The sequence below is a fragment of the Pan paniscus genome, chromosome X (assembly GCF_029289425.2).
Source record: "Pan paniscus chromosome X, NHGRI_mPanPan1-v2.0_pri, whole genome shotgun sequence".
Lineage (NCBI taxonomy): Eukaryota > Metazoa > Chordata > Mammalia > Primates > Hominidae > Pan > Pan paniscus.
Window position 1 is genome coordinate 123,087,333 of NC_073272.2, and position 26,037 is coordinate 123,113,369.

The window sequence follows — 26,037 nt, forward strand, 5'->3', positions numbered from 1 at the left end:
TTCTCCTCTGCCTATTCTTTCTCTGCCAAAAGGGCTATACACAATAAAACAGCCAATCATCAAGGATATTCTAACTAAATAATTGAGAGATAACCCTTCTTAGGTGAGTTGTAAATATGGAAATATGCTGTAACATAAAATATTTAGGAAGTAGTCAGGAAATAATCAGATACCTAACCTTATGGCATTTATATCTGTGCTACAAGCCTATGTTTAATTTAAGACATTAAAAGTATTATGCAGCAGAATACTGAATATAACTCATTACATAACTACACAATGCTAGATACACCTTAGGAACAAATAGAATAGTGAGTCAAAAGTCAAATATTTTTACATGAAGAAATCCTTTGGTATTCAAAGGAATACATGAAAAATGAAGACCATCAGTTTGAGAATTAAACACTTATTTTTTAACACCACCAAACATTTTCAATTCAGTTGGCTCAGAAATACTGCCATAGCAATGCAGAAGTAGATTCTTTAAAATTTCAATGTTTAAAAGTTGATAAACTGAAATAGACAAAATGCTTATTAATAAAGAGCAAGAGAACGATAGTCATAAAAATACTTGTCTAAAAGATACTCTTGCTGGCGAGAATGCCTTAAATGACATCAAGATTTTTCTAATCGTGAGGTTTATTCATATCTTAACATTATTTATGAAAATGATTAAGACAAAGGAAATATTGCTGCAATACTCAAAGAAGACTTCTCTAAGTAGTAATTTTTCCCAATAAAAGCAAAAAAAAAAATACACACACACACACACAACCCTTATTAATAATGAAGTTTTGAACTGTGCTTACTTTCTGTACTGCGAGGAATTGAGAAATTTTTCTAGAACTTAGTTCTGGCATTAATGTTCAAATACTTCATTCTTGACATAAAAAGTCACATAGCTCAACTGACACACAATCAGAAATTCTTAGTTCAGAATGTACCCAATTCAATTCCTTCTTTAGAATAGTTCTGATCAAATACTCTTTTGCATAAAAACAGAGTTTCTCATTGCCTAATGAATTAAATGCATACCCCTTAGTTTAGGCATTCCAAACTCTCCACCATCTTTTCACAATTATATCCTGCTATAGTAACCCAATGCATTCTATGCTGTGGCTATCACTGCTCCCTAACATCTGTCCTTTCCAGCAGTTCTCATTACTAGAATGGTTGTTCATTTTTATCTTAACTTCTTAAAATCCTACTTAGCCTTCAAAGATGGCCAAAGTCATCAGCACTCAACCATCCCTCAACTCTGCAACTCACTTTCCATTATTTTATATTTACCTTTTTTTTTATGACAGGTGCTCCCTATTAACTTCATGTCATACATTTTTGTCCATAACAGTTTCCAGTATGGTAGAAGAGCTAAGGTGCCTTTCTACTTTTACATACTTCCTAGTTCCTTGTACACACAGTGAATACTCAATACAAGTTTGACAAATAAAATTAAGGATTCATTAAATGGATTTGTATGTAGCATCGCTGGGTTTTGTTCTTGATTGGCTTTTATTCTTGACATTCGGATCATTAAGGTCCAAAAAAGAATTTGACTGATTTTCAAAATCTGTTTCAGAAAACTCTGCTCCACTGACTTTATTAAAGCTTCACTATATTATATAAAGATGGCCTCACTTTTAGGCTTGGGTTTGGCTGTAAATCCTCATTTTAAGATGGTGAACAAATTAAAAGCTAAATTCTGTCTTGAGGTGGTTACTGATGCCCTCCTAAATTAGAGAGAGGCTGATTAATGGAACCTGTTTTTTGTTTGTTTTTTTTTTAACACTATCTTCATCAAAAGTAGCTGCTAGAATTGCTACATCAAAACACAATTGATCAAAACTAGAAATACACTATTTGGAAATTAGGGGTAAAGGGTGAACTGACAGAAAAGATTTGGATACTAAGCTAGATTTTTCTTCTTTTAGTTAATCTCATTTGAAAAGCTAAAATCCATGTATTGCTTTTACCACAAATTAGAAAGTAAAAATAGCAAATAAATAATAAAGAGAATCCCACAGAAAACGCATAACTAAAAAGTCAAACTAAAGCAGGGAGAGAATTTTATAGGTACAAGTGACAAGATAATATGAAAATAGATGCGTATCTTCCAAACCCTCTAGAAAGTAAAAGCTACCTCAGAAACAGGCTAAAGATAATCAACTTTGGAGATCACTCAAAGTCCAGTGAAATTTTTTTTCTAAGACATTCATATGCTATTAAACTTTCTAGACACATAAAAATGCAACATCAGCTACTATGCAAACCAGTACTTTGCATGCTTTACCCAAGTGCAAAGGCTTAAGAGATCACTTCAAATATTTATTGAATACCTAACCTTACTGCCAGGCACCATGCTAAGCACTAAAGATCTGAAAAGTAGTAGGAGTCACACAGTTTTTAGAAGCATATGTATATGCCATTTTCAAATTTTTCTGGTTGCATGTGGAATAAATTAATTAAATTTTAAAGGCCTGCAAAACACCATTTTTAAAAAGGAGGGATGTGGGAGACTGGCTTGAATCACTAATTTTTAAAAACCAAGGCAAGCACACTAAAGGAGCTAGAAAAACCCTCTCAACTATTGTTGAAATGGGTGGTGCTAGGAATCAAGAAACCTTAATTTTAGTTCATGTTTTGATACTAACAAATTCTATGTAACTGGGAAAGCTAAAGAACTTTTAGTCTCTCATTTGTCAAAAAGACACTATCCACCTGCCCTGTCTACCTCACAGCACTGTTATGAGCATGAAATGAGACAGTACATATTTTCAAAAGGCCTTTTCACAAATGTGAGGAACCATCATCGATTAGAAAATCCAGTTAATTCTAACAGCAGGTTACAAACTGCTTCAAAGTATGTTTCAGTAAACAAATATTCAGAAGTTAACACTGTTAGCCCATTAATTTAAAATAGCCCATAGAAGCCACTGATGGTTAAGACTGACATAAACAATTTGAAACTGGTTATAAAAACCTACTATATTGCAGTATATATTTAAGTTAGCCAATAAAAAGTTTACATTAAATGAAAGTTCTATAGATATCAAAATTGAAATGGAATATAAATTAAGTTTTCCAAAACTAACCTAAATAGGAACATCATTTTAAATAATAATCCCATGTAATAAAAAATAGCAGTATATAATTCCAACCTGATATCAACATTTTTGTAACTCCTACTAGGTATGGAGAACTCTGTTAGTATTGTGACGTTATGGCTAACAGCAAAAAAACAAAAATACGTTGGACGTTTAGAATTTTCAAAAATAATGTCATTAGGTTGATGTTGTGTCTAATGTGTTATTTCGGCTTGTTCTTCAATAGCGTATTACAGAATAACCCCAATATCTACTTCAAATAAAACACCCATTCAAATCAGAAAAAAAATAAAACTAAATGGAAGTTCTCCCAGCATAGCTGAGACTTTTGATTAATATAGTATATTCTAAAAAACAATGCTACAATTTTAGGACACAGGTACACTGGCTAATATAAACTTAAAAATTAGTGCCTTATTTGCCCAATATCCACAGACATTTCATTATAAATCTATACATCTAAAAGCAGTTAGTAATGTCAACTGGCTCTGTTTCAAAATTTCATTTGGTCCACCAGTAAAGAAATCATGCTTAGCTGATTTCTATTTTAATCATGGCAAGCAATATTTATGCTGAAAAATAGGCTTCATTCTGCTGAGCAGATTCATTTGCTTGTAGCTTGTAAGAGGAGGCAAAGTAGAAAATCAAAGAAGGGTACACGTTTTATAACAAAGACAAAACAACATGAACAATGGACAATTCAAGCATAATACTGAAATAAACTCTGTAATAAGATACACAAACTGCACACTACTTTTAGTAGCAGAATACTCAAGAAAGTAGAATAATAGGTAAGAATTAATACTGACATGTAAACACAACCACCGAGTATTCCTGTCCAGGGGAATGATTCTTTCACATTAACAGTATCTCCTGATATTGTGCTGTAACTACCAAAAAGGTACCTCAGCAGAGGATATATAAAGAATTTTTATAGATTGAGATGAGTTCCATTTTTAAAACAGATATGTGAATGCATCAAATTTATTTTTTGGTATTTTGGGTTGTCTAAACAGTCAGACAGCCTGGCAGATTTGTTTTGAAAAATTAAATAAACCCAAAACAATCAAATAACCTCTTCCCCGAATGTTAAACCTATTTCCAGATTTTGAAAAAGCATAAAAGGAGAAGGTATAACACAGCAAGCAAGGAGAGATGATAGAAATGTTGCCACATTACACACATTTTATAACAATCTCATTAAAAGGGACCACTGTCATCTGTTGTTTCAGTTTTAACATTTAATATTTTTGAAGGTTATTCAATGTAAGCAGAGTACTTTATCCCACTGATCTCAGCTTACTGAATGTACTAGGGTGAGGACATCTACTAAGTAAAATAAGTAAAGAACATTTGGTTTACTTAGGCATGATGATTTTAAAAGACTCAAACCTTTGCTGAAGATTCCTTGAGTTCGATGAGACTGTCCTGTAGAAAATGAATGGAGATGACAGGTGAGCTGGCATAGTTCTCAGAACCCAGAGGAACTTTGGGAAGTATGGCTGTAACCTGGAAATAAACCAGCTACTTCTTGTGAGGATAAATTTCATGATGTCATTATCAATATGAATATCAACAATAAAAAAAAACATGTAATGGAATTGTAATGTTAAAAACTAAATTAAATGTACTCAATGTAAGAAATAAAAATCTTTCTCTGCTCAGAATTTAAAAATAAATGTCAATGCCACATTGTTCATATCTCTCTACTTAAGCTATAGTTAAGAGGTTTAAGAAAGCAAAACATTTTTTTCTCCACAAAAAATTTAAAATACTGGAGGTCACTGTGGAAGAACAACATTGCCTTATATTTTTCATAGTTCTTCTTTAATTGGGAGGATTCACATTTTACTTTATTTGTAACTCTAATATGAATATACACATCCTAGCTAAAAAATTCAGTGGCATTGTATTAACAAGAAAACAAAATATATAAGAGTAATCACTTTTTTTTTCTGCAAAGTGCCTATCATGGTGAATCTCACACCTCCCCCACACAAAGAAAGCATTAAAAAAAAAGAAAGAAAAAGAAATCAACTACGATATTCCACCACAGTGCTCTTGATGAAGAATTAATAACTTACAGTTTTTTAAAAGTTCAACGTACTGCAAATTCAAAGATTCCATGAAATTAGATGACTTTAGAATTAAAATTAAATATGGAGCAAGGAATGGCTACCCTGAGTCTTCAAGAAGGCTACACCCACGATTTTGTGCTGCAGTTGAATGCCTGGGGTTTCTCTTTGCTGGGTGGTAGGATTGGATGCCACATCTGCTTTTATCGTAACGCAAGGTTCAACTTGTTGGGAACCCAATGGGTATAAACAAACCTCCAAGGGAAGATACAACAGAAGCTGCATGCTCACTGAATATACACAACTACAGGAGAACTGATCACCAAGGAGACTTTAAAATGGAACTCCTTTCAAGACTCCTTCTTAGAAGGCACACATCGGTATGATGCTCATCAAGAAGCTTGAATTCAGAGGTAACTTGTTTATCTTGTGTCATCCAGGAAGTCTTCAGTGCTATATATTCTTCAATATGCTGAAAAATAGGCTTCATTCTGCTGAAAAGATTCGTTTGCTTGTAGCTACCATTGCACTCCAAAAAAGACTGCTTAAAGCAGTTGAGGCACTTCTGGGTAAAATTTCTCTTGCACTTTGAAACACTACAAAATTAGTGCTAAGTCCTTGAAGTTTTAACATTTTTATAATAAAAATACTCAATAGGAAAAAAAATCAGTCCACCAATATAGAAAAATTCATTTTCTAATGCAATATAAAACCTCCAGTGGCTCCAGTGAATGCTTGGCATAAGACTTGAAGGAAGTCAGGACACTGGTATTCCAAACAGGTGAGCCTAACATGGACGCTGCCTTCCTCAGGCTATACTAACCTTTACTGTGGAGGAATGTGATGGAGAAGGGTGAGTATCAATTTTGCGGCGTTTTTGTTCTGTTAAGACAAAAAGAAATAGTCAGAATAAGGTACATTTCTAGTTTTCCAAACACTTAAAAAAAAACACCAACTTGTATGACAATCAAGTTCCCCTAGCAAAACCCCTATATAACTTACCAAAACAAGGAGACAATAACCAACTATACATTAAAATAACAAAACGTAAGAACGTACAAAGAAAGGTAAACTTGCCCCTTTCAGGCTCTGGAATATCTGATCTGGGAACAGGTGATTTCAAGGACCCAGAAACTGGTGTTTTTTCTCCTCCTTTAACATTTTCCTTTGATTTCATTTCCTTTGCTATATCTCTTTCTCTGGATGGCTCCTTCTCTCTTTCCCTTTCTTGAGTTGATTTTGATTCTGCGTTGGGGACAGTGGTCTTAAATTTCTCATCTTTAGCTTTTTCTTCCTTCTTGAATTTTTCTTTCTCTTTGTCAGACTTCGGCGTTCTTTCCTTGGTCTCTCTTGCTTTTTCATCTTTATTTGGCCGCTCTTCCTTTGGTTTTTCTTTACCATCTTTACCAAGTACCCTGGCCTCTGGAGTAGTAGCTGGAGTCTTTTCTTTTTTCTCTTTTTCTTTTTCTTTCCCTTTTTCTTTGTCATTTTCTTTAACAGCTTTGTTGCTTAAGAATAAAAACATGGGATTTTAACACAAATAATCATAAAATATATCCTTTGATATATGATAAAATATATCATAAAGGGTTTCTTACTAACTTCAAAAATACTAGAACTAAGGGGGAGTCCTTTGAAAACTAAAGGACAACTTTAAGACAAGGAAAAAGGAAGAAGTAATGGTCGGGTGCAGTGGCTCACGCCTGTAATCCCAGCACTCTGGGAGGCTGAGGAGGGTGGATCACTTGAGGTCAGGAGTTCGAGACCAGCCTGGTCAACATGGTGAAACCCCGTCTCTACTAAAAATACAAAAAACTTAGCTGCGCATGGTGGCGGGCACCTGTAATCCCAGCTACTCTGGAGGCTGAGGCAAGAGAATCACTTGAACCTGGGAGGCAGAGGTTGCAGTGAGCCAAAATCACACCACTGCACTCCAGCCTGGGTGACAGAGCAAGACTCCTTCTCGAAAAAAGGAAGTATTTCTTTATCCAGTAAATCATAAACAAATTCATTAATTGCAGATTTAAAAGATGTATTAGCCGGGCACGGTGGCTCACACCTATAATCCAGCACTTTGGGAGGCCAAAGCAGGCAAATCACGTGAGGCCAGCAGTTTGAGACCAGCCTGGTCGACATGGCAAAACCCTGTCTCTACTAAAAACACAAAAAAAATTAGCCGGGAGTGGTGGCACACGCTTGTAATCCCAGCTACTAGGGAGGCTGAAGCACAAGAATCGCTTCAACCCAGGAGGTAGAGGTTGCAGTGAGCCGAGAATCAAGCCACTGCACTCCAGCCTGGGTGATGGAAAGAGACTCTGTCTCAAAAAAATAAAAAAAGAATTATTAAAATAATGTCAGGCTCTTTTTTGGCATACATTTATAACCTATGAGAATAAACGGTAAAAACCAAAACTATATCCCACAAACCAACCAAGGTAACTACTATCAGGAAATGCATTACTTAGCTGGATGGATCACTACTTAAATTAGTGTAGGCTTTTCTTATGTCTGTCCTTACTCAGATTGTTCACAGCAATCCCTCTATCCTAAAATATTTGTTTAACTTCACACCTACATTCCCCTGAATATCCCAGCAGGAGAAACAAAGTCGTTATACAAGCATAACTATACAAAACATAATTAGGATGTAAAGCGTATCAGCAAAATAGGGTACATACAAAATTTCAAAGCCCAACATAAATGACTTTTCACATTACTCAACAACCACTCCCCTTCTACTCATGAGGACTCATAGAAGAATTTAGAATTATGAGGGCCAGGTGCAGTGGCTCATGCCTCTAATTCCAGCAGTGTGGAAAGCCAAGGCAGGTGGATCGCTTGAGGCCAGAAGTTCGAGACCAGCCTGGGCAACATTGCAAGACCAACCCCGTCTCAAAAAAATACATTAAAATCATTTTTAAAAAGAATTTAGAATTATGACACATGGCACAGTGTTCCTACCTGTTAGAGCCACTATTTCCATTGCTTGAATTCCCTTTAGGTGTGGTACTAGAAGCTTTATTAACAGCTTTCACACCACACTGAGATCTCTCCCTTGATTTATCTGAAATAAAAAGTAAGGTTTTATTTAACAAGCCCCTAAATGTAAATAAGCTACAATTTCAGAGCAAAATGATTAGAGAATAATTAGAAAGAAACAGCAAGCTGATTACTTCTTAATGCTTATATACTCCTATCTAGGGAATAAAAAGTAATACTAAGCCAGCATTGTACTCATTCTGTGATACAAAACATTTCACTTTGTTGAAATAAAATATATTACTTATAAGTTTCTACAAATAAGCATACCAGTCTCCTCAGTACTGCTTTCATCCGATTTAGATGCACTTCCTATTGATGATGAAGAAGGCCCACCACCAGGCCCATTTTGCACACTGGCAACTGCATTCCTCGGAGGGGGGTCTTTGTGATGAAACTCATTTTCAGGTATCATGTATGACTTTCTACTTTTCAACTGCCCAGAGTAGCTGAAAGTCGCACAAAGTGTTTAAATATACAAACACAAATCAAAAAACATAAACATGAGGTTTTTAAGAATAAAATTAGCAAGTTATTCATTCTACTATGTGGTTCTAGAGAATTAAAAAATACCAATTTTTAATAAGTTCTTGAAGGTTTTTATAGAATGCCCAGCTTTCTTAAAAATTACAATTTCACTATAAACTAATCCTTAAACTAAGATGGCTTTTTTTTTTTTACTCTTGAAGATCTGTTAACTATGATGATAAAATTATATTTCCTCCCAATCAAGAAATATTATATATGACTTTAAAAAAACTATCATCCAGTATAGACCGGAAGTTGATAATCAGAAGTGGTAACTCTCACCAGCCTGTGGAAACATGATCGCATAATCTCCCATAATCTCCTGAAGGCAGAAGATAAACTTCAACACTGTAAAACATTTTAAAGTCTTCAGAATCCTTCTGTCATCTAGTCTTGTAAATCACATTAAAATATAATTTTGTTACCCCATAGCCAATGCATATAGATCTGGCCTCTTCTCTTTTTCTTCTTGGCAGATTTTGTGTACTCTTCTTTCCAAAGCTTGACCCAGATTCAAAACTTTTGGGTACCAAGGAAGTATTTTTGTTAGCACAATCAAGATATTCCTGATGTGAGTATATTCGCCTGTTTCAAGGCAATGTACTGATGCCTACAACAAACATTTTCAGATCCATTATTATAAAAGTACAAGTATAAAGAGAAAAATTTGCCTTTGAAAAATCCAATTTTTTTTTTACCTTGGTTAGTTTGTAATGCCATTTATGTACAACATGTCGAAAATTTTCATAGTCTAATTGATCAGCCTTATTTCCACCATCAAATCCAGTTGCCCGTAATATGGTAAGGAATCCTGGATAGTTTCCACATTCCTAAGGAAACAATGTTTGTCACTTTTAAAGAAAAATTATGATCCACAAAATAGCAGAAATTGAAACTTAAGTAGACTAGATCAATGTTTCCGTGTAAAAACATCATGCTTATTTGGATAAGTAGTCACAAAAAGTTCAAATTATACAAAGATACTAATTTGGAATGTCAGTTTGAGATAGAATAAAAAAGTACACAGCACATTTTAATAACAAATTAATTGTGCTTATAAACACAGTTTTACAACTGAATCTTAAACTCAGCTTCTCTTTTAAAACTCAACTATCTAGATATTAATGGATGTGGTCATTATATACATGGGTAAAATATAAGGGTTTTTATTAGTCATACCTTTTCATATGTGGCTCTATCACTATGCCACCTGGTCACAGTCTCTAACATGCAGCAAAGAAACCTTCCGTATCGACTGGCTTCATTTTCAGTACAGCTTGCAACTGTGTAAATTATGTCAGAGAAAACCTACAGGAAAAAAATGTTTAAAAAATATAAACAAATCAAGGTCAAAATCAGTTAAAAATATTAGAAGATTCTCTTACAGCAAGTCATAATAAACAGGTAAGCTTAGTCAAAATGTATATTCCCTTTATATAATGACACTGCAGAGAACTTTGGAGATTTTGGCTTTTGTGGGGAAATAATGCATTCATAAAACAACCACCCAAAACAAGAACTTTTATAAAGAAAGCTGATTTACAGTGACAAGGAAAAAAAAAATTTATCATTATTATTACATAATAAGTTTTTTTTTATTATTATTACATAATAGTTTCTTAACCACTTAGCCATACATATTACTGGGTTTACGGGGAGAGTAAGCAGAGGAAATGCTGATAGAAATTAAAAATAGGCAGCTGACATACTGGAACATACATTATGTTTTTTGTTTTGTTTTGTTTTGTTTTGTTTTGAGACGGAGTCTTACCCTGTCACCCAGGCTGGAGGGCCGTGGTGTGATCTAGGCTCACTGCAAGCTCCGCGTCTCGGGTTCACACCATTCTCCTGCCTCAGCCTCCTGAGTAGCTGGGACTACAGGCACCCACCACCACACCCGGCTAATTTTTTTGTATTTTTTTTTTAGTAGAGACGGGGTTTCACCATGTTAGCCAGGATGGTCTCGATCTCCTGACCTCGTGATCCACCCGCCTCGGCCTCCCGAAGTACTGGGATTACAGGCATGAGCCACCGCACCCGGCCACATTATGTTTTTAAACCACAAAATGTAGTAATAAGAAAAAAGCTAAATGCAAAATGTGCATATGACCATACTGAAAAGCTTCCCTGCTTTTATATGTGTGTGAAGGTGTAAACTTTTTTGTCTTTTTTTTTTTTTGAGAAGTGAAGGTTAAGAATGGAGAAGAGAGTTCTACCTATTATGATACAACACGTAAACTCAAATACTTAGTTAATAGTTTAACCTTGAGTGCCTATTACATATCAGGTACTTTTTATGTGTAGTGATTCATTTAATCCTCACAACAATCTTATGAAGCAGGTACTTATGCTTTACAGATAAGAAAACAGGCACAGAGAGGTTAAATAACTTGCCAAAGATCATACAGCTAGAAAGTAGTAGAGCTAGGATTCAAGTTCAGACACTTGGTTCTTGAGTTCATGCTTTTTAACTAAACACACAATAATACCTCTATAAATTATAATGTTAGCTATCTTTGTGTGAGAACTTTTTAAAGGTTGCAATAAAAACTTACTCGATCATAGCAAAGAAGTGTGGAAAAATTTGGAGTTTTCTGTTGATGTACCAATTCAACAAAACGAGCACAGTAAACAGCATCAATTGCTGAAAAAATACATCGAGGAAATATACACAGCTGTAGAAATTTTGTGATGGTCTCATTTTTGGTAGATTCTAAAAATAAAGGAAGAATATATTAAGTGGTAAACTTCTTCCCCAAGTGCCTCAAAGCCACTAAACATGACAACATATTACCTTTAGTGTAGAGAATACTATAAACCACAAACTATTTATAGTTTGTAACCAAATGTCATGCCTGGTCATGATTATCATTTTTACTATGTGGACCTTTTTTTCTATGATTTCTCCAGAAATATGTTTTATACAGAAAAGCTGAATGACAAGCTGCCAATATGTAGTTAAAAGTTAATTAACTTCACCAGCAAACTATATCAGTTCCTCCAGTGAACATGAAGTTGATTCTGCATTAACAAATAACCAAAGAATGGGATAGGGAACACTGAGTTGAAATACAAACATAATACACTTTAACACCTCTAAAGTTATAATGTTTTGTTTTCTGTAATTTACCAGCATCAGGAACCTAACAATTCCAACAACTTACTTGCTAAAAGCCAGTTGTCCTTTTCCAGTTTCAATCTCTGTAGAACTCTCTGTACATGTTCCATCTGTTTCTTTTCTTCTTCAAGAAGCTTGTCCTGAAGGGCAGTACAGCGCTCCTTCTCTTTTTTCTTTTTATTTGGGGGCTACAAAGAATTCAATTAGACACTTTTCTAACTATATGCACATTACCTTTCTTCTTTTAATTGAAAAGTTTAAAGAGATAAAGGCTGATAGTTTATAACTACTTTAACATGAATATAGGTCCACTTGAACGTGCTACTTTTATCTCCATTCAACACACTCATAACACTGTCATGGCATCTTCATACACCATCAGAACAGGCTACATTTGCAACACTGACACTATTAGTCTCAGGCATGGTGTCATCTTTGACTCTTCCCTCTCCTTTATATCAAGACTGGTTTACAAGCCTTGTACACTGCCACTACCTCCATCAGTCTATGCTCTCACAATAGACTGCCTAAAAAGCCACCTAGCTGGTCTTTAGCCTAATGCTAGTCAAAAAGCATCTTTCATACTGCTGTCATGAGTAATCTTTTTTAAGTACCATTTTTTACATTACTATCCTGCTCAGGAATCTAAAATAGCTCTCAATTTTACCAAGTCTACTTTTCTCCCTGACTTCCAATGCCTACATAATCTGGCCCCATCATAACTATTCATATGAATCACTAAGTACATTCACTACATGAAAGTGAATCAGTAAAAGTGGTCTCCCTAAACCTCAATCTACTTCCTGTCTTTGCTGGAACCCTATGGTGACCTCCCTATCTGCTTCCATATTTCCAAACCTAATCTACCTTCAAGGCCTGTCCATTTCAAGACTCGGCTTTTCAATAGTCTTCTCCTAAAGAACTCTCCTCTTGAGAACTACTGCTCTTGCTATTAGAGTCACAGGAATCACTTTAAGTTACTAGCATAGTTGTCAGTAGAAAAGGACACTCAAATAATTTTTGATTAATCATAACCTCCACCTAGTCACCAAACTCCTGGCCCCCCACTCAGAAGTAACTATTAAACCCCATTTAAGAAAATATTATATAGCAACAAGATCACTGTTTTAAGGAACCAGAGCTAAAACAATTTCAAAATATAGGTAACATTGAATACCATAAAGTTATTGCACTTGAACTACTAGAACAAAAACCTACCATTTCCTGATTGTCATCAATTGCTTTCATCTGGACTTTAAGTTTATTGACTTCTCGTTCATAGCTGGTGTGTGGAACTGCAAGGTCATACATTGTCAATGACCAGAATGTAGCATAGAATTGAGGGCTAATGTCATCCCAGACTTTGGAAACATGTAAGGAGACCACTGCTTCATGGACAGGCGCCATCACCATCTCACATGATGTAATGTACTTATGAACTTTATGTTGCTGTTTACTTCCCTTTTCTGATTTTTTAAGTTCATCATACTTTGACTGTAGATAAAAAGTAAAAATACATACATACATACACACACAACATAATTTATAGCTTTGACTTTCATGGCATAAAAATCTATATTCCCTTCTAAAGAATCAAAAGATGACCAATCTCAAAACTGTTGTAGAAATTCTAGTTTCTTACGAACAACGTTTATTTTAAGATAAATCATCTCTGGAAGCTATTCCAGTCTTTAGTACTGTGTGCCAACTAGGAGATTCTCAGAGGGTTCTTATCTAATCTGACCTGTTGAGTAAAGTGAACAGGGTATATGCATGTTCTCCTCTTTCATTCCCCCACCCTACTCCCTCTTGCTGCTGTATCAGGGATTGAACATGTAGGGTTTCCAGTCCTGCTTTTGAGATATTCAAGGGAACAAATAGAAGGTCTTAACATGAGAAAAGAGGAAGAATGGAACTAGTAATAGCCAACTAGGACAGAATGTAGTATCACTACATGCAGACCCTACCAACTGTTAAAATTCGTCAATTAAAAAGCTGGATCAAGAGGCCAAGGCGGGCAGATCACTTGAGATCAGGAGTTTGAGACCAGCCTGGCCAGCATGTCAAAACCCCATCTCTACAAAAAATTAGCCAGGTGTGGTGGCGCAGGCCTGTAATCCCAGCTACTTGGGAGGCTGAGGTGAGAGGATCACTTGAACCCCAGAGGCAGAAGTTGCAGTGAGCTGAGATCATGCCCCTTCACTCCAGACTGGATGACAGAAGGAGACTGTCTCAAAAAATAAAAATTAAAAAAAAAAAAAGCTGGATCAACACTAAGAAAAGTTATGAGAAATTTGTTTTAAGACTGCTAAGTAGGGTGACCAATTGTCAGGGTTTGCTGGGGATTCAGGGATTTCTCAGGATTTAAGACTTCAGTGCTAAAACTGGGAACATCCCAGGCAAACCAGGACCAACTGGTTACTCTACTGCTAAGCCAAATAAATTTTTCTGTGAAAAGCTGTGGTGTATTGAAGTTTAAAGCATGTGAGAACTGATGCTGCAGCTTCTTTCGTTTGACTGGTTTATCCTAATTTGGGGGAAAAAACAGAGGAATGCCATATTCTTAATTGCATGAGGAAAAAAAATTGTTAGTACAATGGGAGGGGCTGCAGAGATATGTGTATGCCAAATATACATATATATACACACACAAAAATATATATTTTTCTATATATTCTATATATATGAAGATAACATATATATGAACATATATATTATACATGAACACACACACACACACACACACACACACATATATATATGAAGATAACACAGAGTTGCTGCTATTGTTTCACATCCTTCAGTCTCTTTAGGATGAAAGAGCTCTCATCCAGAAAATTTTGTTTAAGTTAGGTATCACCCTTCATACGAACCTAAAGGAAGTCCTAAAACTAGTTACTTCCTTACGTTAGAAAATCACTTAAATCATTCTATTTGTGCTAAACACGTAACCCAAAATGAGATGATCAAAGGTTCTGCTTCCAGTTCTACACTGTGATAGGCAAAAGAGTCTCAGCTCCTTACAGCTCAGTTACCTGCCTTCCTTCCTGAGTGGTCAATTTTACAATTGTTCTAGAATTTTACAGTTGTTCTAGAAGTGGGAAGATTTATGCTCTGTTATCCCCATTTTAGAGAGCATGCTGACAACCACTGAGACCACATAAGTGACAAAGTTACAAAGAACATTAGTTACGAAAAAGGAGTCCCAATTGCATCAGAAACCTGAGGGAATAGCAGTTGGGAAAACAGAGAGTGTTTTTTAATTTAGAGGACAGGTCTTATTGAAGGTAACTAATATGAATCTAGATGAGCAGAATGACTTCTGCTAAGGTTCTAACAAAATGGGATAAAATAGGGCTGACATTATCTGCATAAGACAGCCTAATTACCTGTTCTGGGCAAGATCTAGAATATGAACTAGGTAAAAGCCTATCTTTCAGACCTGTGTCTCAAGGTGGACCACAACCTCAACAATTAAAACTAAAAATTAGTTTATAGGTATGAGAGGGTTACATGATAGCTCCAATCTCCCCAGTCCTCTGGGTCTGAATCTGTGATTTCTATTGCTAGGAACCCCATAGTCACTATCTAGTTAGAAAAATAGGCTTGGTCAGAAAAGAAGGTTATACTTCATATTTACCCAAGATGAATATGTCCTTGTCTAAAGTCAGTTTAACTCCCACTTCAAGTTCACACCTTCAGTCAAATGAGGAGACATAACAGTTCTACATTTCAAATTGCCTGGGGAACTAGACTTATGGAATAGAACTGATATCCACAATTATTGCTGTACTTCTCACTATTGTTCAAAAATCTCGTCTCAAGAATCTGAGCAGGCCAGGCACAGTGGCTCATGCCTATAATGCCAGCACTTTGGGAGGCCAAGGCAGGCGGATCACCTGAGGTCAGGAGTTTGAGACCAGCCTGGCCAACATGGTGAAATCTCATCTCTTCTAAAAATACAAAAATTAGCTGGGTGTGGTGGCGGGCACCTGTAATCCCAGCTACTTGGGAGCCTGGGATAGGAGTATCGCTTGAACCCGGGAGGTGGAAGTTGCAGTGAGCTGAGATTGCGCCACTGCACTCCAGCCTGGAAGACAGAGCGAGACTCCATCTCAAAAAAAAAAAAAAAAAAAAAAAAAATCTGGGCAGCGTTTGGCTGAATTATCCTCAAGAGAGCCTGCTGATAGTCAGTTTATAGAGGGGACATAGCAGTCACCTAATATACATTTTCACTCTCTCAACGAAGGCTCTTCAACAGAGGCTTTCACTCAAGAAGCAAAAGCAAGGATCCCCAGGACAGCTTGGATGCCCATCCAGCACAACCACAAGATTGCTGGGAAACCCCTTTTCCAGAGAGTGGCATGCTGCCTACAGATAAAAGACTTATATCTGACTTGGCTATACAGCCACTTTCATTTAGTTTTCTGTTTTCTTCCAAGCCTGAGAGGGAAATGCCATTTCTTTGTTTAGGTTTTTGTATCTCTTAAAAGACAAAGATAATATTTTACACAAGTAAGAGAGAAAAAGTAGCTTGAATGACCTGCTCCATTTTCTGAGCTGGAAAAGTTCAGCCAACCACAGACAACCAGGTGTTCCTGTTTGCTAGGATTCCATATTGCTGATTAGCGTGTTCACTTAGCACAGGGCAGGTCAGAATTCCTAAGATGAAGAAATTCTCCCACCTCTGTCTGTCAAGAAATCAGGTACCCTCTTGCACAGCTGAGACTGATCTAACATGGGGTGTGACAACAGTAAGACGTTACACAAAGACGGCAAACAATTCTCTGGATTGAGAGGATCTAAAGGGGAAGAAGCAGCCTAACACCACTCCCTTATTGTCTTTTTCCCTTCAGAGTGTATACATAACACAGGAATTTCTGCATAGTGCTAACAAAGTGATAATTAAATCAAGTAGCAGTTAGTTAGGAAAGAAGTGGGAAACTCTAGCAGTTGATATGTAAACACTAACAGCAGATGTTTGATTAAATGATCAATTAGTCTCCAAATTTCTCATCACCTTTTTTGTATACCTCTACCACACAGCTTTGTACCCCTATTGGAAACAAAGAAGGGATCCTAGTTTAGGGCCAAGACCTTCCCCCAAAATCTGTAGTGATATGTACTTACAGATAAAACCGTTAAGAAATAATTTGGATCGTTCTTGAGCGGCAGCAAAGACACTTGTACTTACCGAAATATGATGGGCATACATTGGCCTAGACAGGAAAAATGCTGCATCATGGGGTGTATGAAATTCATTACAGAGTACATCAATTGAAGGCACTCGCTTTATATAATCTTCTGTGCTCAGATTAGATGCTAAAAACCCACCAAACTGCACCAGGGTATCATGACACTAAATTTAAAAAATAAGACAAAATCAACATATTTTCCAAAGTGATTAAGAAGTCATTTTAGGAATATTTTAACAATTAAGAATCCAAATTTTATAACTTAAAAGGACTTTAGAGACTATCTACAAGTATAACCACATGACCATATTACAAAAAAAGATGCCAAGGCCCTGACAGGTTGACTAATCCAAGGTTTTACTAGCCAACTAGGTCTCTTAAATGTCAAGCTGTTGTTCATCACTTTTAGTAGAATATATTTACCTAAATCAAATAAAATAATAACCATAGGCAAACAGAAGTCAATTCCTTTGCCCTTAAAAGAAGAAAACTTTATTTACAGAATATATTTATAAATATTAAGTACCAAAACCTAAGATTAGCCCACAAAATGTGTTTAACTATCATCAACTATAACACAAAGAAAAAGAGAGACAGCAACCCAGCCTGGGCAACACGGCAGAGGCCCAACTCTACAAAAAAAATCTAAAAATTAGCCAGGTGTGGTGGTGCATGCCCATAATCCCCAGCTACTCGGGAGGCTGAGGTAGACTGATCACTTGAGCCAGGGAGGTCAAGGCTACAGTGAGCTGAGATCATGCACTGCACTCTAGCCTGGGTAACAGTGAGGCTTTGTCTCAAAAAAAAAAAAAAAAAAAAAAAGGGAAAAGAGAGTGAGCATGCACAAGGCATGCACAAGTGGGCAAGCAAGCATCTATTCTGTTACGACTGAGATTTCCAGAGATCGGGAAAGATATAAATGCAAACAACTTGAAGTTGCAGGAATTTAATGATGTAATATTTAATTAATTGACAGCCTTACATATAACATCTCTTGGAGCTATCTCTTAAATATCACAATTTACATAGAAATAGGCCCTATTTCCAGAATGTCTTTCGCATTAGGATGTCTCATATTCAAATGATGTGCAAAAATGACATTTTTCAAATTATAACACATTATCTTCCTTTAACAGGATTAAAAACATGTACATAAACATAAAAGCCACTTTAACTTGCCTGGTCATAGAGCTTTCCCACAAGTTTCAAATGTTTCTCTCCACCTTCCTGAAAGATTACCCCATTTCTCTGCTGAGCCATAAGCAGACAGAGAGGAAGGGCAAGATCATGGTCCAATAGAGCATCCTTTAATCTCTGAGAGGATTTTTTAGTGTTTCTGATCTGACCAAAATAACCACCCTGCACAAGGGAAGACACAAATTTACCAGTGTACAGTACATAACCCATGCTAATTTGAAAAAGACACAGAAAAAAGTTGAGTTAAAATGCTTAATATAAAAAACTCCTACATTCCACATTCCTTCCCTTACACAAATTTATTTCAGTGACTATTACTGACTACAGTCACTGGCTTAAAGACAAATGTCAACTGAATTTAAATTTCTGCATATTTTCCATTTTCCACCTTGCAGTCCCCTCATAAAGGATTATTCATTATTCAGTATGGCACAGATTCAACAGAGCAACTAAGACTTAAGGGAGTGAGGATATCAAGGATCATAGAAGATGTAGTAATTATTTGGTAATTATTTTATTTATTTATTTATTATTTATTTTTTGAGACAGCATCTCACTGTCTTGCCCAGAATGGAGTACAATGGCGAGATCTTGGCTCACTGCAACCTCCGCCTCCTGGGTTCAAGCAATTCTCCTGCCTCAGCCTCCCAAGTAGCTGGGATTACAGGCACCCACCACTACACCTGGCTAATTTTTTGTATTTTTAGTAGAGGCAGGGTTTTGCCATGTTGGCCAGGTTGATCTCGAACTCCTGACCTCAGGTGATCCACCCACCTCAGCCTCCCAAAATGTTGGGATTATAAGCGTGAGCCACCACGCCCGGCCTTATTTGGTAATTATTTTCCTTACGGATGCATTACTTACTGCCTTTTATACTTTGTTTCAGCTTTTTTAAAAAGTTAAAGTAATTACTGTATCTCAATTTCAAAAGGGGGGCAGGGGTGGTTGTGAAAGGAAGGTATGTATGGCTTTGACATTTGGTTTTATAAACTTATATATTGTTTGGATTCTTTACTATGACCGTGCATACATTATGAATTTTAAAAGTTGATGAACAAAAATAGCAATTCTTACCTCAGCTTTTAGCTGCTCTCCACCAGTCATAGCCTCTAGTTGCTCCATTGTCATTTCCTCTGTAATTTCTATTCCTGCCATTTTTTGTACCACTTCTTTCAATATAAGCAGGTCAAAACTATTCAAAAAGAAAAAAGAAACAGTCTATAGTTAGAACTTCAAATATAAAAGTAACAATGTATTGTAATTAATATACTGAGAAACCCTTAATTATTTGTATATAAATATGGGGGAAGGGGCTGAAGCAGTTTTTAACTGCATTCCTAGAACTATATTGACAAATACTTGGTGCGTAAGTTTATTTTAACTTTTACTTGGAAATAATTGCAAATTTACAGATAGGATGGAAAAATAACAACAGTACAAAGCTCACCCATATATCCTTTACCTCAACTTCACCTGGTAACATTTTTACTCCTGCTTGATTATTTGCATTTTCTCTCCCTCTCTGGAGCCCCTCTCTACATACATAGTCACACACTCAATTTTTTAATCATTTGAGGGAAAATTATTTACATCATGGCCTTTTACCCCTAAAATTTCTAAGACTGAATTTCCTAAGAGAGCTATTCTCTTAAATAACCACAGCACAGTTATCAATTTTAGTACATGTAACGCTGATACAATACTTTAATCTACCATTCATATTTCATTTTATCAGTTGACCCAATAAAGTCCTTCATAGCATTTTTTCTCCTCCAATACAGGATGGCCAAAATGTTTTTGATGGTATAGAGCCATTTCTAAATAATCCATTTACTAAACAGGGACAAAGATGTAGCATGGTCACATACACTTGGAAGCGAGGCAGGGAAGGAAGGAAAAAAAGAAGTTCTAAGTTGTGGTATCTGAGCCAAAGATGACAATTTAGTGGCCAGCCCAGAGCACATTTCAGTAATGTGCCAACAGTTATGCTTTTTAATCTGCAAAGTTTAGGACTACCAATGGAAATAATACCTTATGTCCTCTAAGATCTTCTTTAATTAATCTAAACAAAGTAAAAACATTCTTTCCTAAAACATACAGATGTTTTTCCAAACGTAAAGTCAGACATACCCAAGACACAAGCTAATAGACGAAAGAACCATTTTCTAAGATTCTTATTAAGTGTTTGTTCTCTCAACTTGCCTTGCTTTCCTTAGTTTTGTTTGTTTTTTTTAAAGAAAGCCCTCATGAAAACTAGTATATAAGTACCAATGAAACAGTTTATTTTTTCTTTAAACTATGTTTTAATTAGATGGTCACAAAAACTGTATTCACAGTACAGAAAGCTGAGTTATAGATTAAAAAATGATATATATTCTCCTGGCCTATAGACAAAGAAGAATAAAAATATATAGAAATGGCAGAGAGATGAGCATAAGGGATGTGCCCATAAAATCATAAGTTTAAAGTTTTTTTAAGTTTTCCCTAAGCCAAAATAAGAATCTGTCAATAATTACTTAGGTAATACTTGTTTGGAACACCAAGTAGCTTTTAATTTTTTGTTTGTTTGCTTTCTACCAGAAAGCTTCTGAAAGCAATTCAGGTTCTTTGATTCTAGTCAGTTTACTTCTCATGAGGTTTAATACACATACATACTAATTCAAACTCTAAGCACTGATATTGACCCAAAATAAAATAAACTTCAGTATTTATAAAGAAAAAAGGACATTGTCCAAAAGGTATGAAAGCCTTATGTATCTCTAAAACTCAAATTCAAAAATTATGCTTTAAAGGTATTATATACACCCTCAAGATAAACAAGTTCCTACCAGATGTTCAATGTGACACAGGTCAATTACTGCATACTGACCTAGTGCAGTATGTTTTGTTATACGAAGATATACAATGTATCATATTAGCCATTTACTCAAAAGCCTAATAGGCAGTCAAAATAACTGAAAGTATCTTTTTAGTGCATTAACATATATAGCCATATAGTACATTTATTCATGAAAAAAGGTGTCTATTTATGTATTAAGTTATCATTTAACTAAAGAATTTTATGTAAATAAGTGAGCAACTATTCTACTTGAGCCTACAACCAACAAGTAAGTAGTCTTTCGGGATAACAGAGTCTCAATAACCCCAAACCACCAAAAGTACTCTATTGAATTTCATTATGTATAATTTGCTATGAATACCTTTTGCCCGCCTTTAGCTGATTGGCAACATACTGAAGAAGACCAGCAAGATCAATTGGATATTTACGAAAAACTGCACCACAGAAACTAGCCAGACCTATATAAAATAAAAAAAGAGTAAAAACAACTCATAAAACAAAATGCACAAGTATCATTTCAACTAAACCTCTAAAACAAAATGAGGTAGCAATAATTGTATTGCTGATGCTGTTGAATGGAGCTTCATAATAATAACAATAACCAATATTTATTGAGCATACATATGTCAAGCACTGTACCAAGCACTTTATAATGATTATCTCATTTAATCCTTGCAACTATTATCCTAGGTTGGTATAACCTATTGATGAGGCAAATTCAGAACAGATACGTCATGTAACTTGCTCATGGTCACGTAGTACAAAGTAGAGCAGTAAGTCAAATCTTTGCAGCCTGATTCCAGAGTTTGTGAAACTAAGATATAACAAAATCTTGCAGATCACTCAGTAAACTTGAATAAATGACAAAATGCCAGCCCCTGAATGTGAGTCAAGAAAAAAAAAAATCTCTTTTTATCTTGGAACATGCTACTAGTTGTGGAGGTGCAAGAAAATAAAGTATTACCAGACCTAGAAGCAGACAAGAGACCAATTTTAACCAATGGTCCATATCATACCATGAATAGGGAGGAGACCCCAGCCAATACAAGAGTAGGAGATTCAAGTAAAGTCAAGTGCTCTGCAGCCTATTCCACAACTATTTGCTAAGCACCTAAATGATATTGGACAAAACACAAGTCCTGCCCTCAAGGAGCTGAGTCTAGTGGAAGATACAGAAAAGTAAACAAATAACTATGATGAGCAAAAGGCTCCATGGGAATATAAAAGAGGAGCACCCAATTCAGACTTGTGGGTGGGAGCATTAACAGAAAAAGCTTTCCAGAGGAAGTGACCTCTAAGCTGAAATCTAATGAATAAACAGAACATGGAGTGGGCCATGAAGGGTATTCCAAGTCAAGTGAATAATGAGCAAAAGTTCATGGAAAGTACAAGAAGTTCAGTATTAATGGAATCTAGAATATCGGGAAGCAGGGAAAAGATGAGGCTAGAACAGTGCAAAAGGACCTGATTTCAAAAGAACTTACTTGTATGACTTATTAAACATTTCGGACTTTAAAGGACAATGGGGAGCCACTGCAAGATTCCGCTATCAGATACAATAAGTTGAAAGAAAAGGAACTGGCTGCTAGAAACCAAAGGTACAAGAATTAAAAAGAAATATGGTTAGTTTTTTTGGTTAAACTAAGTCAAGTTTTTGTTCTTTTAAGATGACTGGAACCTCAGGATGGAATGGGAAGAAATGAGACTAGATCCCTTACGATCAACTCCTATAAAATAATGTTAGTTAAAAAGGAGATTTTTGGCTAGGCATGGTGGTTCATGCCTGTAATCCCAGCACTTTGGGAGTCGAGGTGGGCGGATCACTTGAGGTCAGGAGTTCAAGACCAGCCTGGCCAACATGGTGAAACCCTGCCTCTAACGAAAATACAAAAATTAGCTGGGTGTGGTGGCGTGTGCCTGTAATCCCAGCTACTCGGGAGGCTGAGGCAGGAGAATTGCTAGAACCTGGGAGGCGGAGGCTGCAGTAAGTCGAGATCACGCCACTGCACTCCAGCCTGGATGACAGAGCGAGACTCCATCTCGAAAAAAAATAAAATAAAAAGAAGGAGATTTCACCTCCCCAGTAATGCTTACCCAAATTCTATCACAGTCAATAATGGTCTCTTAAGTTAGGAAAATAAATAAGTACCATATCAACCTCCTTACATAGCCAAGGGCTCTGCAGAACAAACTCAGTAGCTAGATATTCTCAGCAACTCTTAACAAATAGGCTTCTAAAAGTCTCTAAGCATCGGTAATAAAATGCATAACATGGCAGTTACCACAGATAGTAATTTCATCTTTGGAAAAATAAAAATACTTACTCTGAAGCCAGCTTGAGATGGTTGTGTCATCATGTTTCATTCTTTCCTTTTCTGGATTAGCTAAAGCTTCAATGATACAATCTTTCATACATTAAGAAAAAACTAAGTCATTACATCTCTAATAAAGACCCTTAAAACATAAATATGCCACATCATAGGGGCAAAATTGTTGGTCATTACAAATTATTTTTCTAGTTTTCCAAGACCAGGGATGTTGCTAAAACTAATTATTGAAAAATACACTTACTGTAGTACCAACATTTCTTCTTTAGCCTACTTTCCATCTTTCAGCAATCAAGATAGATTCCATCAATATCAAGATGTTTGGTAAGCCAACTGGGTGCAGTGGCTCATGCCTGTAATCCCAGCACTTTGGGAGGCCAAGGTGGGTTAGGAATTCAAGATCACCCTGGCCAACCTAGTGAAATCCCACCTCTACTAAAAACAAGGAAATTAGCCAGGTGTGGTAGCACACGCCTATAATCCCAGCTACTTGGGAAGCTGAGGCAAGAGACTCGCTTGAACCCAGGAGGCGGAGGTTGCAATGAGCCGAGACAGTGCCACTGCATTCCAGCCTGGGAGACAGAGCAAAAGTCTGTCTCACAAAAAAAAAAAAAAAAGTTGGTAAGCCTAACATGTCTCCCTTTATACAACACAAAGACACACACGCATGCGCACACACACACACACACACACTCTCTCTCTCTCACACACACACACACACACACACAATTGACTGACCAAACTTCAGATCAGCCACCTGAATCAACCTCAGATGGTTACTAAAGGAAAATAGAATGAAAATAAAACGTTTACCATATGATCTATTAAATATGAAATCTACATATTACTTCACTTGAAAGGATACAGGCCAAGACATCATAATTCAATGAAGTGAGGTATTTCAATGAATCTACTACAGGTGTTATTAAGTTATCATACTTCTGTATTTGTGACAAGATCTGGAAAACAGCAACAAACAATAGAAGGCATTAACTGATCAAAGGATTTCTACTGTGCCAACTAAGTAATGGCTACACTTTCTATTTTTCAAAAGAAATAATGCTTATAATTAAAGTGGTTTCCTATATAAATATTTAACAAAGTGGTTTCTATATAAATATTTCATATTTATATAGAAATTACTATTTTATCACTGCCTTAGAGAATATTTTCTTAGGCTACATTTTTCAGTTAGAAAATAATTCCAATTCTATAAAAAATGACAGTGGTAATCTGACTGGAACTGCAATGAATCTGTAGATTCCTTTGGGCGGTATGGACATTTTAACTACATTGATTCTTCCTATCCAAGAGCATGGAATGTCTTTCCATTTGCTTGTATCATCTATGATTTCTTTCAACAGTGTTTTATAGTTCTAGTAGAAATCTTTCACCTCCTTGGTTAGATGTATCTCTTGGTACTTTTTTTGTGGCTATTGTAAATGGGATTGTGCTCGTGATTTGGTTTTCAGCTTGAACATTATTGGTACATAGAAATGCTACTGATTTTTGTATGTTGATTTTGTATCCTGAAACTTTACTATGGGTACACACGGACATAAAGATAGAAAGACACTGGGGACTCTAAAAGGTAAGTGGGGTGGGGCAAGGTTTGAAAAACTACCTATTGGGTACTATGCTCACTATTTGGGTGAGGAGTTCAATAGAAACCCAAACCTCAGCATTATGCAATACATCCATGTAATAAACCTGCACATGTACCCCTTGCATCTTAAAAAAATTAATTTAAAAAGGAAATAATTCCAGGCCTAAAGCTGAATTTTGGAATGAAAGAGTCTAGTCTCTCTCATATGTTTTAGATAGCTCTAAATATTGGCCAGGTGTGGTGGCTCACGCCTATAATCCTAGTACTTTGGGAGGTCGAGGTGGATGGATTACCTGAGGTCAGGAGTTCAAGACCAGCCTGGCCAACATGGTGAAACCACATCTCTACTAAAAATACAAAAAATTAGCCAAGTGCAGTGGCATGCGCCTGTAATCCCAGCTACTTGGGAGGCTGAGGCAGGAGAATCGCTTGAACCCGGGAGGCAGAGGTTGCGGTGAGCCAAGATCAGGTCACTGCACTCCAGCCTGGGCAATAGAGCAAGACTTCATCTCAAATAAATAAATAAATAAATAAATATTGCAGTGATAGTATTACATATAAATCACAATGAAATGTTATTTGAATGTTTCTAAAAGCTAAAATCAAGTAATACCTCCAGAAATCAAGATGTGGTATACAAAATAACATTATATATACAAAATAACTATTATATTGCCTATAATAGTAGCACTGTTACATATTACTATTAAAATAGATCAATGTGTTAAATATATTGTGTAGTAATTTTGTTTTTAGCATAACCTTACAATGTTTCATTTTCTAACATCATTCTATTTCCACTTGCACTGATTTAAAGGCAACAGAAAGAAAAATCCCTTAAAATAATATTAACCTCAAAACATACATAATCAAACAAAATGGTTGGATTGCTGTGGCTCAACTTCCCAATTTGTCTTCCAGAAGGCTTCACATTTTCCTTGGTTAGGCGCCTACGGAGGAAGAAAAAGGTGGCAAGGATCATCTTAAGTAACATTCCTTGTAATGTTGA

General features: G+C 36.0%; 1 protein-coding gene across 20 annotated transcripts in view; it reads right to left on the bottom strand.

The window, feature by feature from the left end:
- Nucleotides 1-26,037, bottom strand: part of THOC2 (THO complex subunit 2) — a 132,888-nt gene that overhangs the window by 14,314 nt on the left and 92,537 nt on the right. For 8 of the 20 annotated variants that reach the window (XR_010111333.1, XR_010111334.1, XR_010111336.1 and 5 more), the window contains exons 16-34: nucleotides 25,882-25,978; nucleotides 24,288-24,381; nucleotides 23,420-23,500; nucleotides 21,457-21,553; nucleotides 19,331-19,448; nucleotides 18,239-18,418; nucleotides 17,059-17,223; nucleotides 13,083-13,358; nucleotides 11,911-12,052; nucleotides 11,302-11,459; nucleotides 9,926-10,054; nucleotides 9,445-9,576; nucleotides 9,172-9,356; nucleotides 9,029-9,094; nucleotides 8,489-8,667; nucleotides 8,141-8,243; nucleotides 6,257-6,687; nucleotides 6,003-6,061; nucleotides 4,497-4,613 (exon numbers count right to left, since the gene is read on the bottom strand). Coding sequence is in view for 13 of the 20 variants with exons in the window: in XM_063601979.1 (XP_063458049.1) it covers nucleotides 4,497-4,613; nucleotides 6,003-6,061; nucleotides 6,257-6,687; nucleotides 8,141-8,243; nucleotides 8,489-8,667; nucleotides 9,029-9,094; nucleotides 9,172-9,356; nucleotides 9,445-9,576; nucleotides 9,926-10,054; nucleotides 11,302-11,459; nucleotides 11,911-12,052; nucleotides 13,083-13,358; nucleotides 17,059-17,223; nucleotides 18,239-18,418; nucleotides 19,331-19,448; nucleotides 21,457-21,553; nucleotides 23,420-23,500; nucleotides 24,288-24,381; nucleotides 25,882-25,978 (2,809 nt within the window). In the remaining 7 variants the exon portion in view is untranslated. Of the gene's footprint in view, nucleotides 1-4,496; nucleotides 4,614-5,188; nucleotides 6,062-6,256; nucleotides 6,688-8,140; nucleotides 8,244-8,488; nucleotides 8,668-9,028; nucleotides 9,095-9,171; nucleotides 9,357-9,444; nucleotides 9,577-9,925; nucleotides 10,055-11,301; nucleotides 11,460-11,910; nucleotides 12,053-13,082; nucleotides 13,359-17,058; nucleotides 17,224-18,238; nucleotides 18,419-19,330; nucleotides 19,449-21,456; nucleotides 21,554-23,419; nucleotides 23,501-24,287; nucleotides 24,382-25,881; nucleotides 25,979-26,037 lie in introns of all 20 variants that reach the window. The other 12 variants (XM_063601982.1, XM_063601983.1, XM_008976731.5 and 9 more) reach the window with 9 other exon arrangements.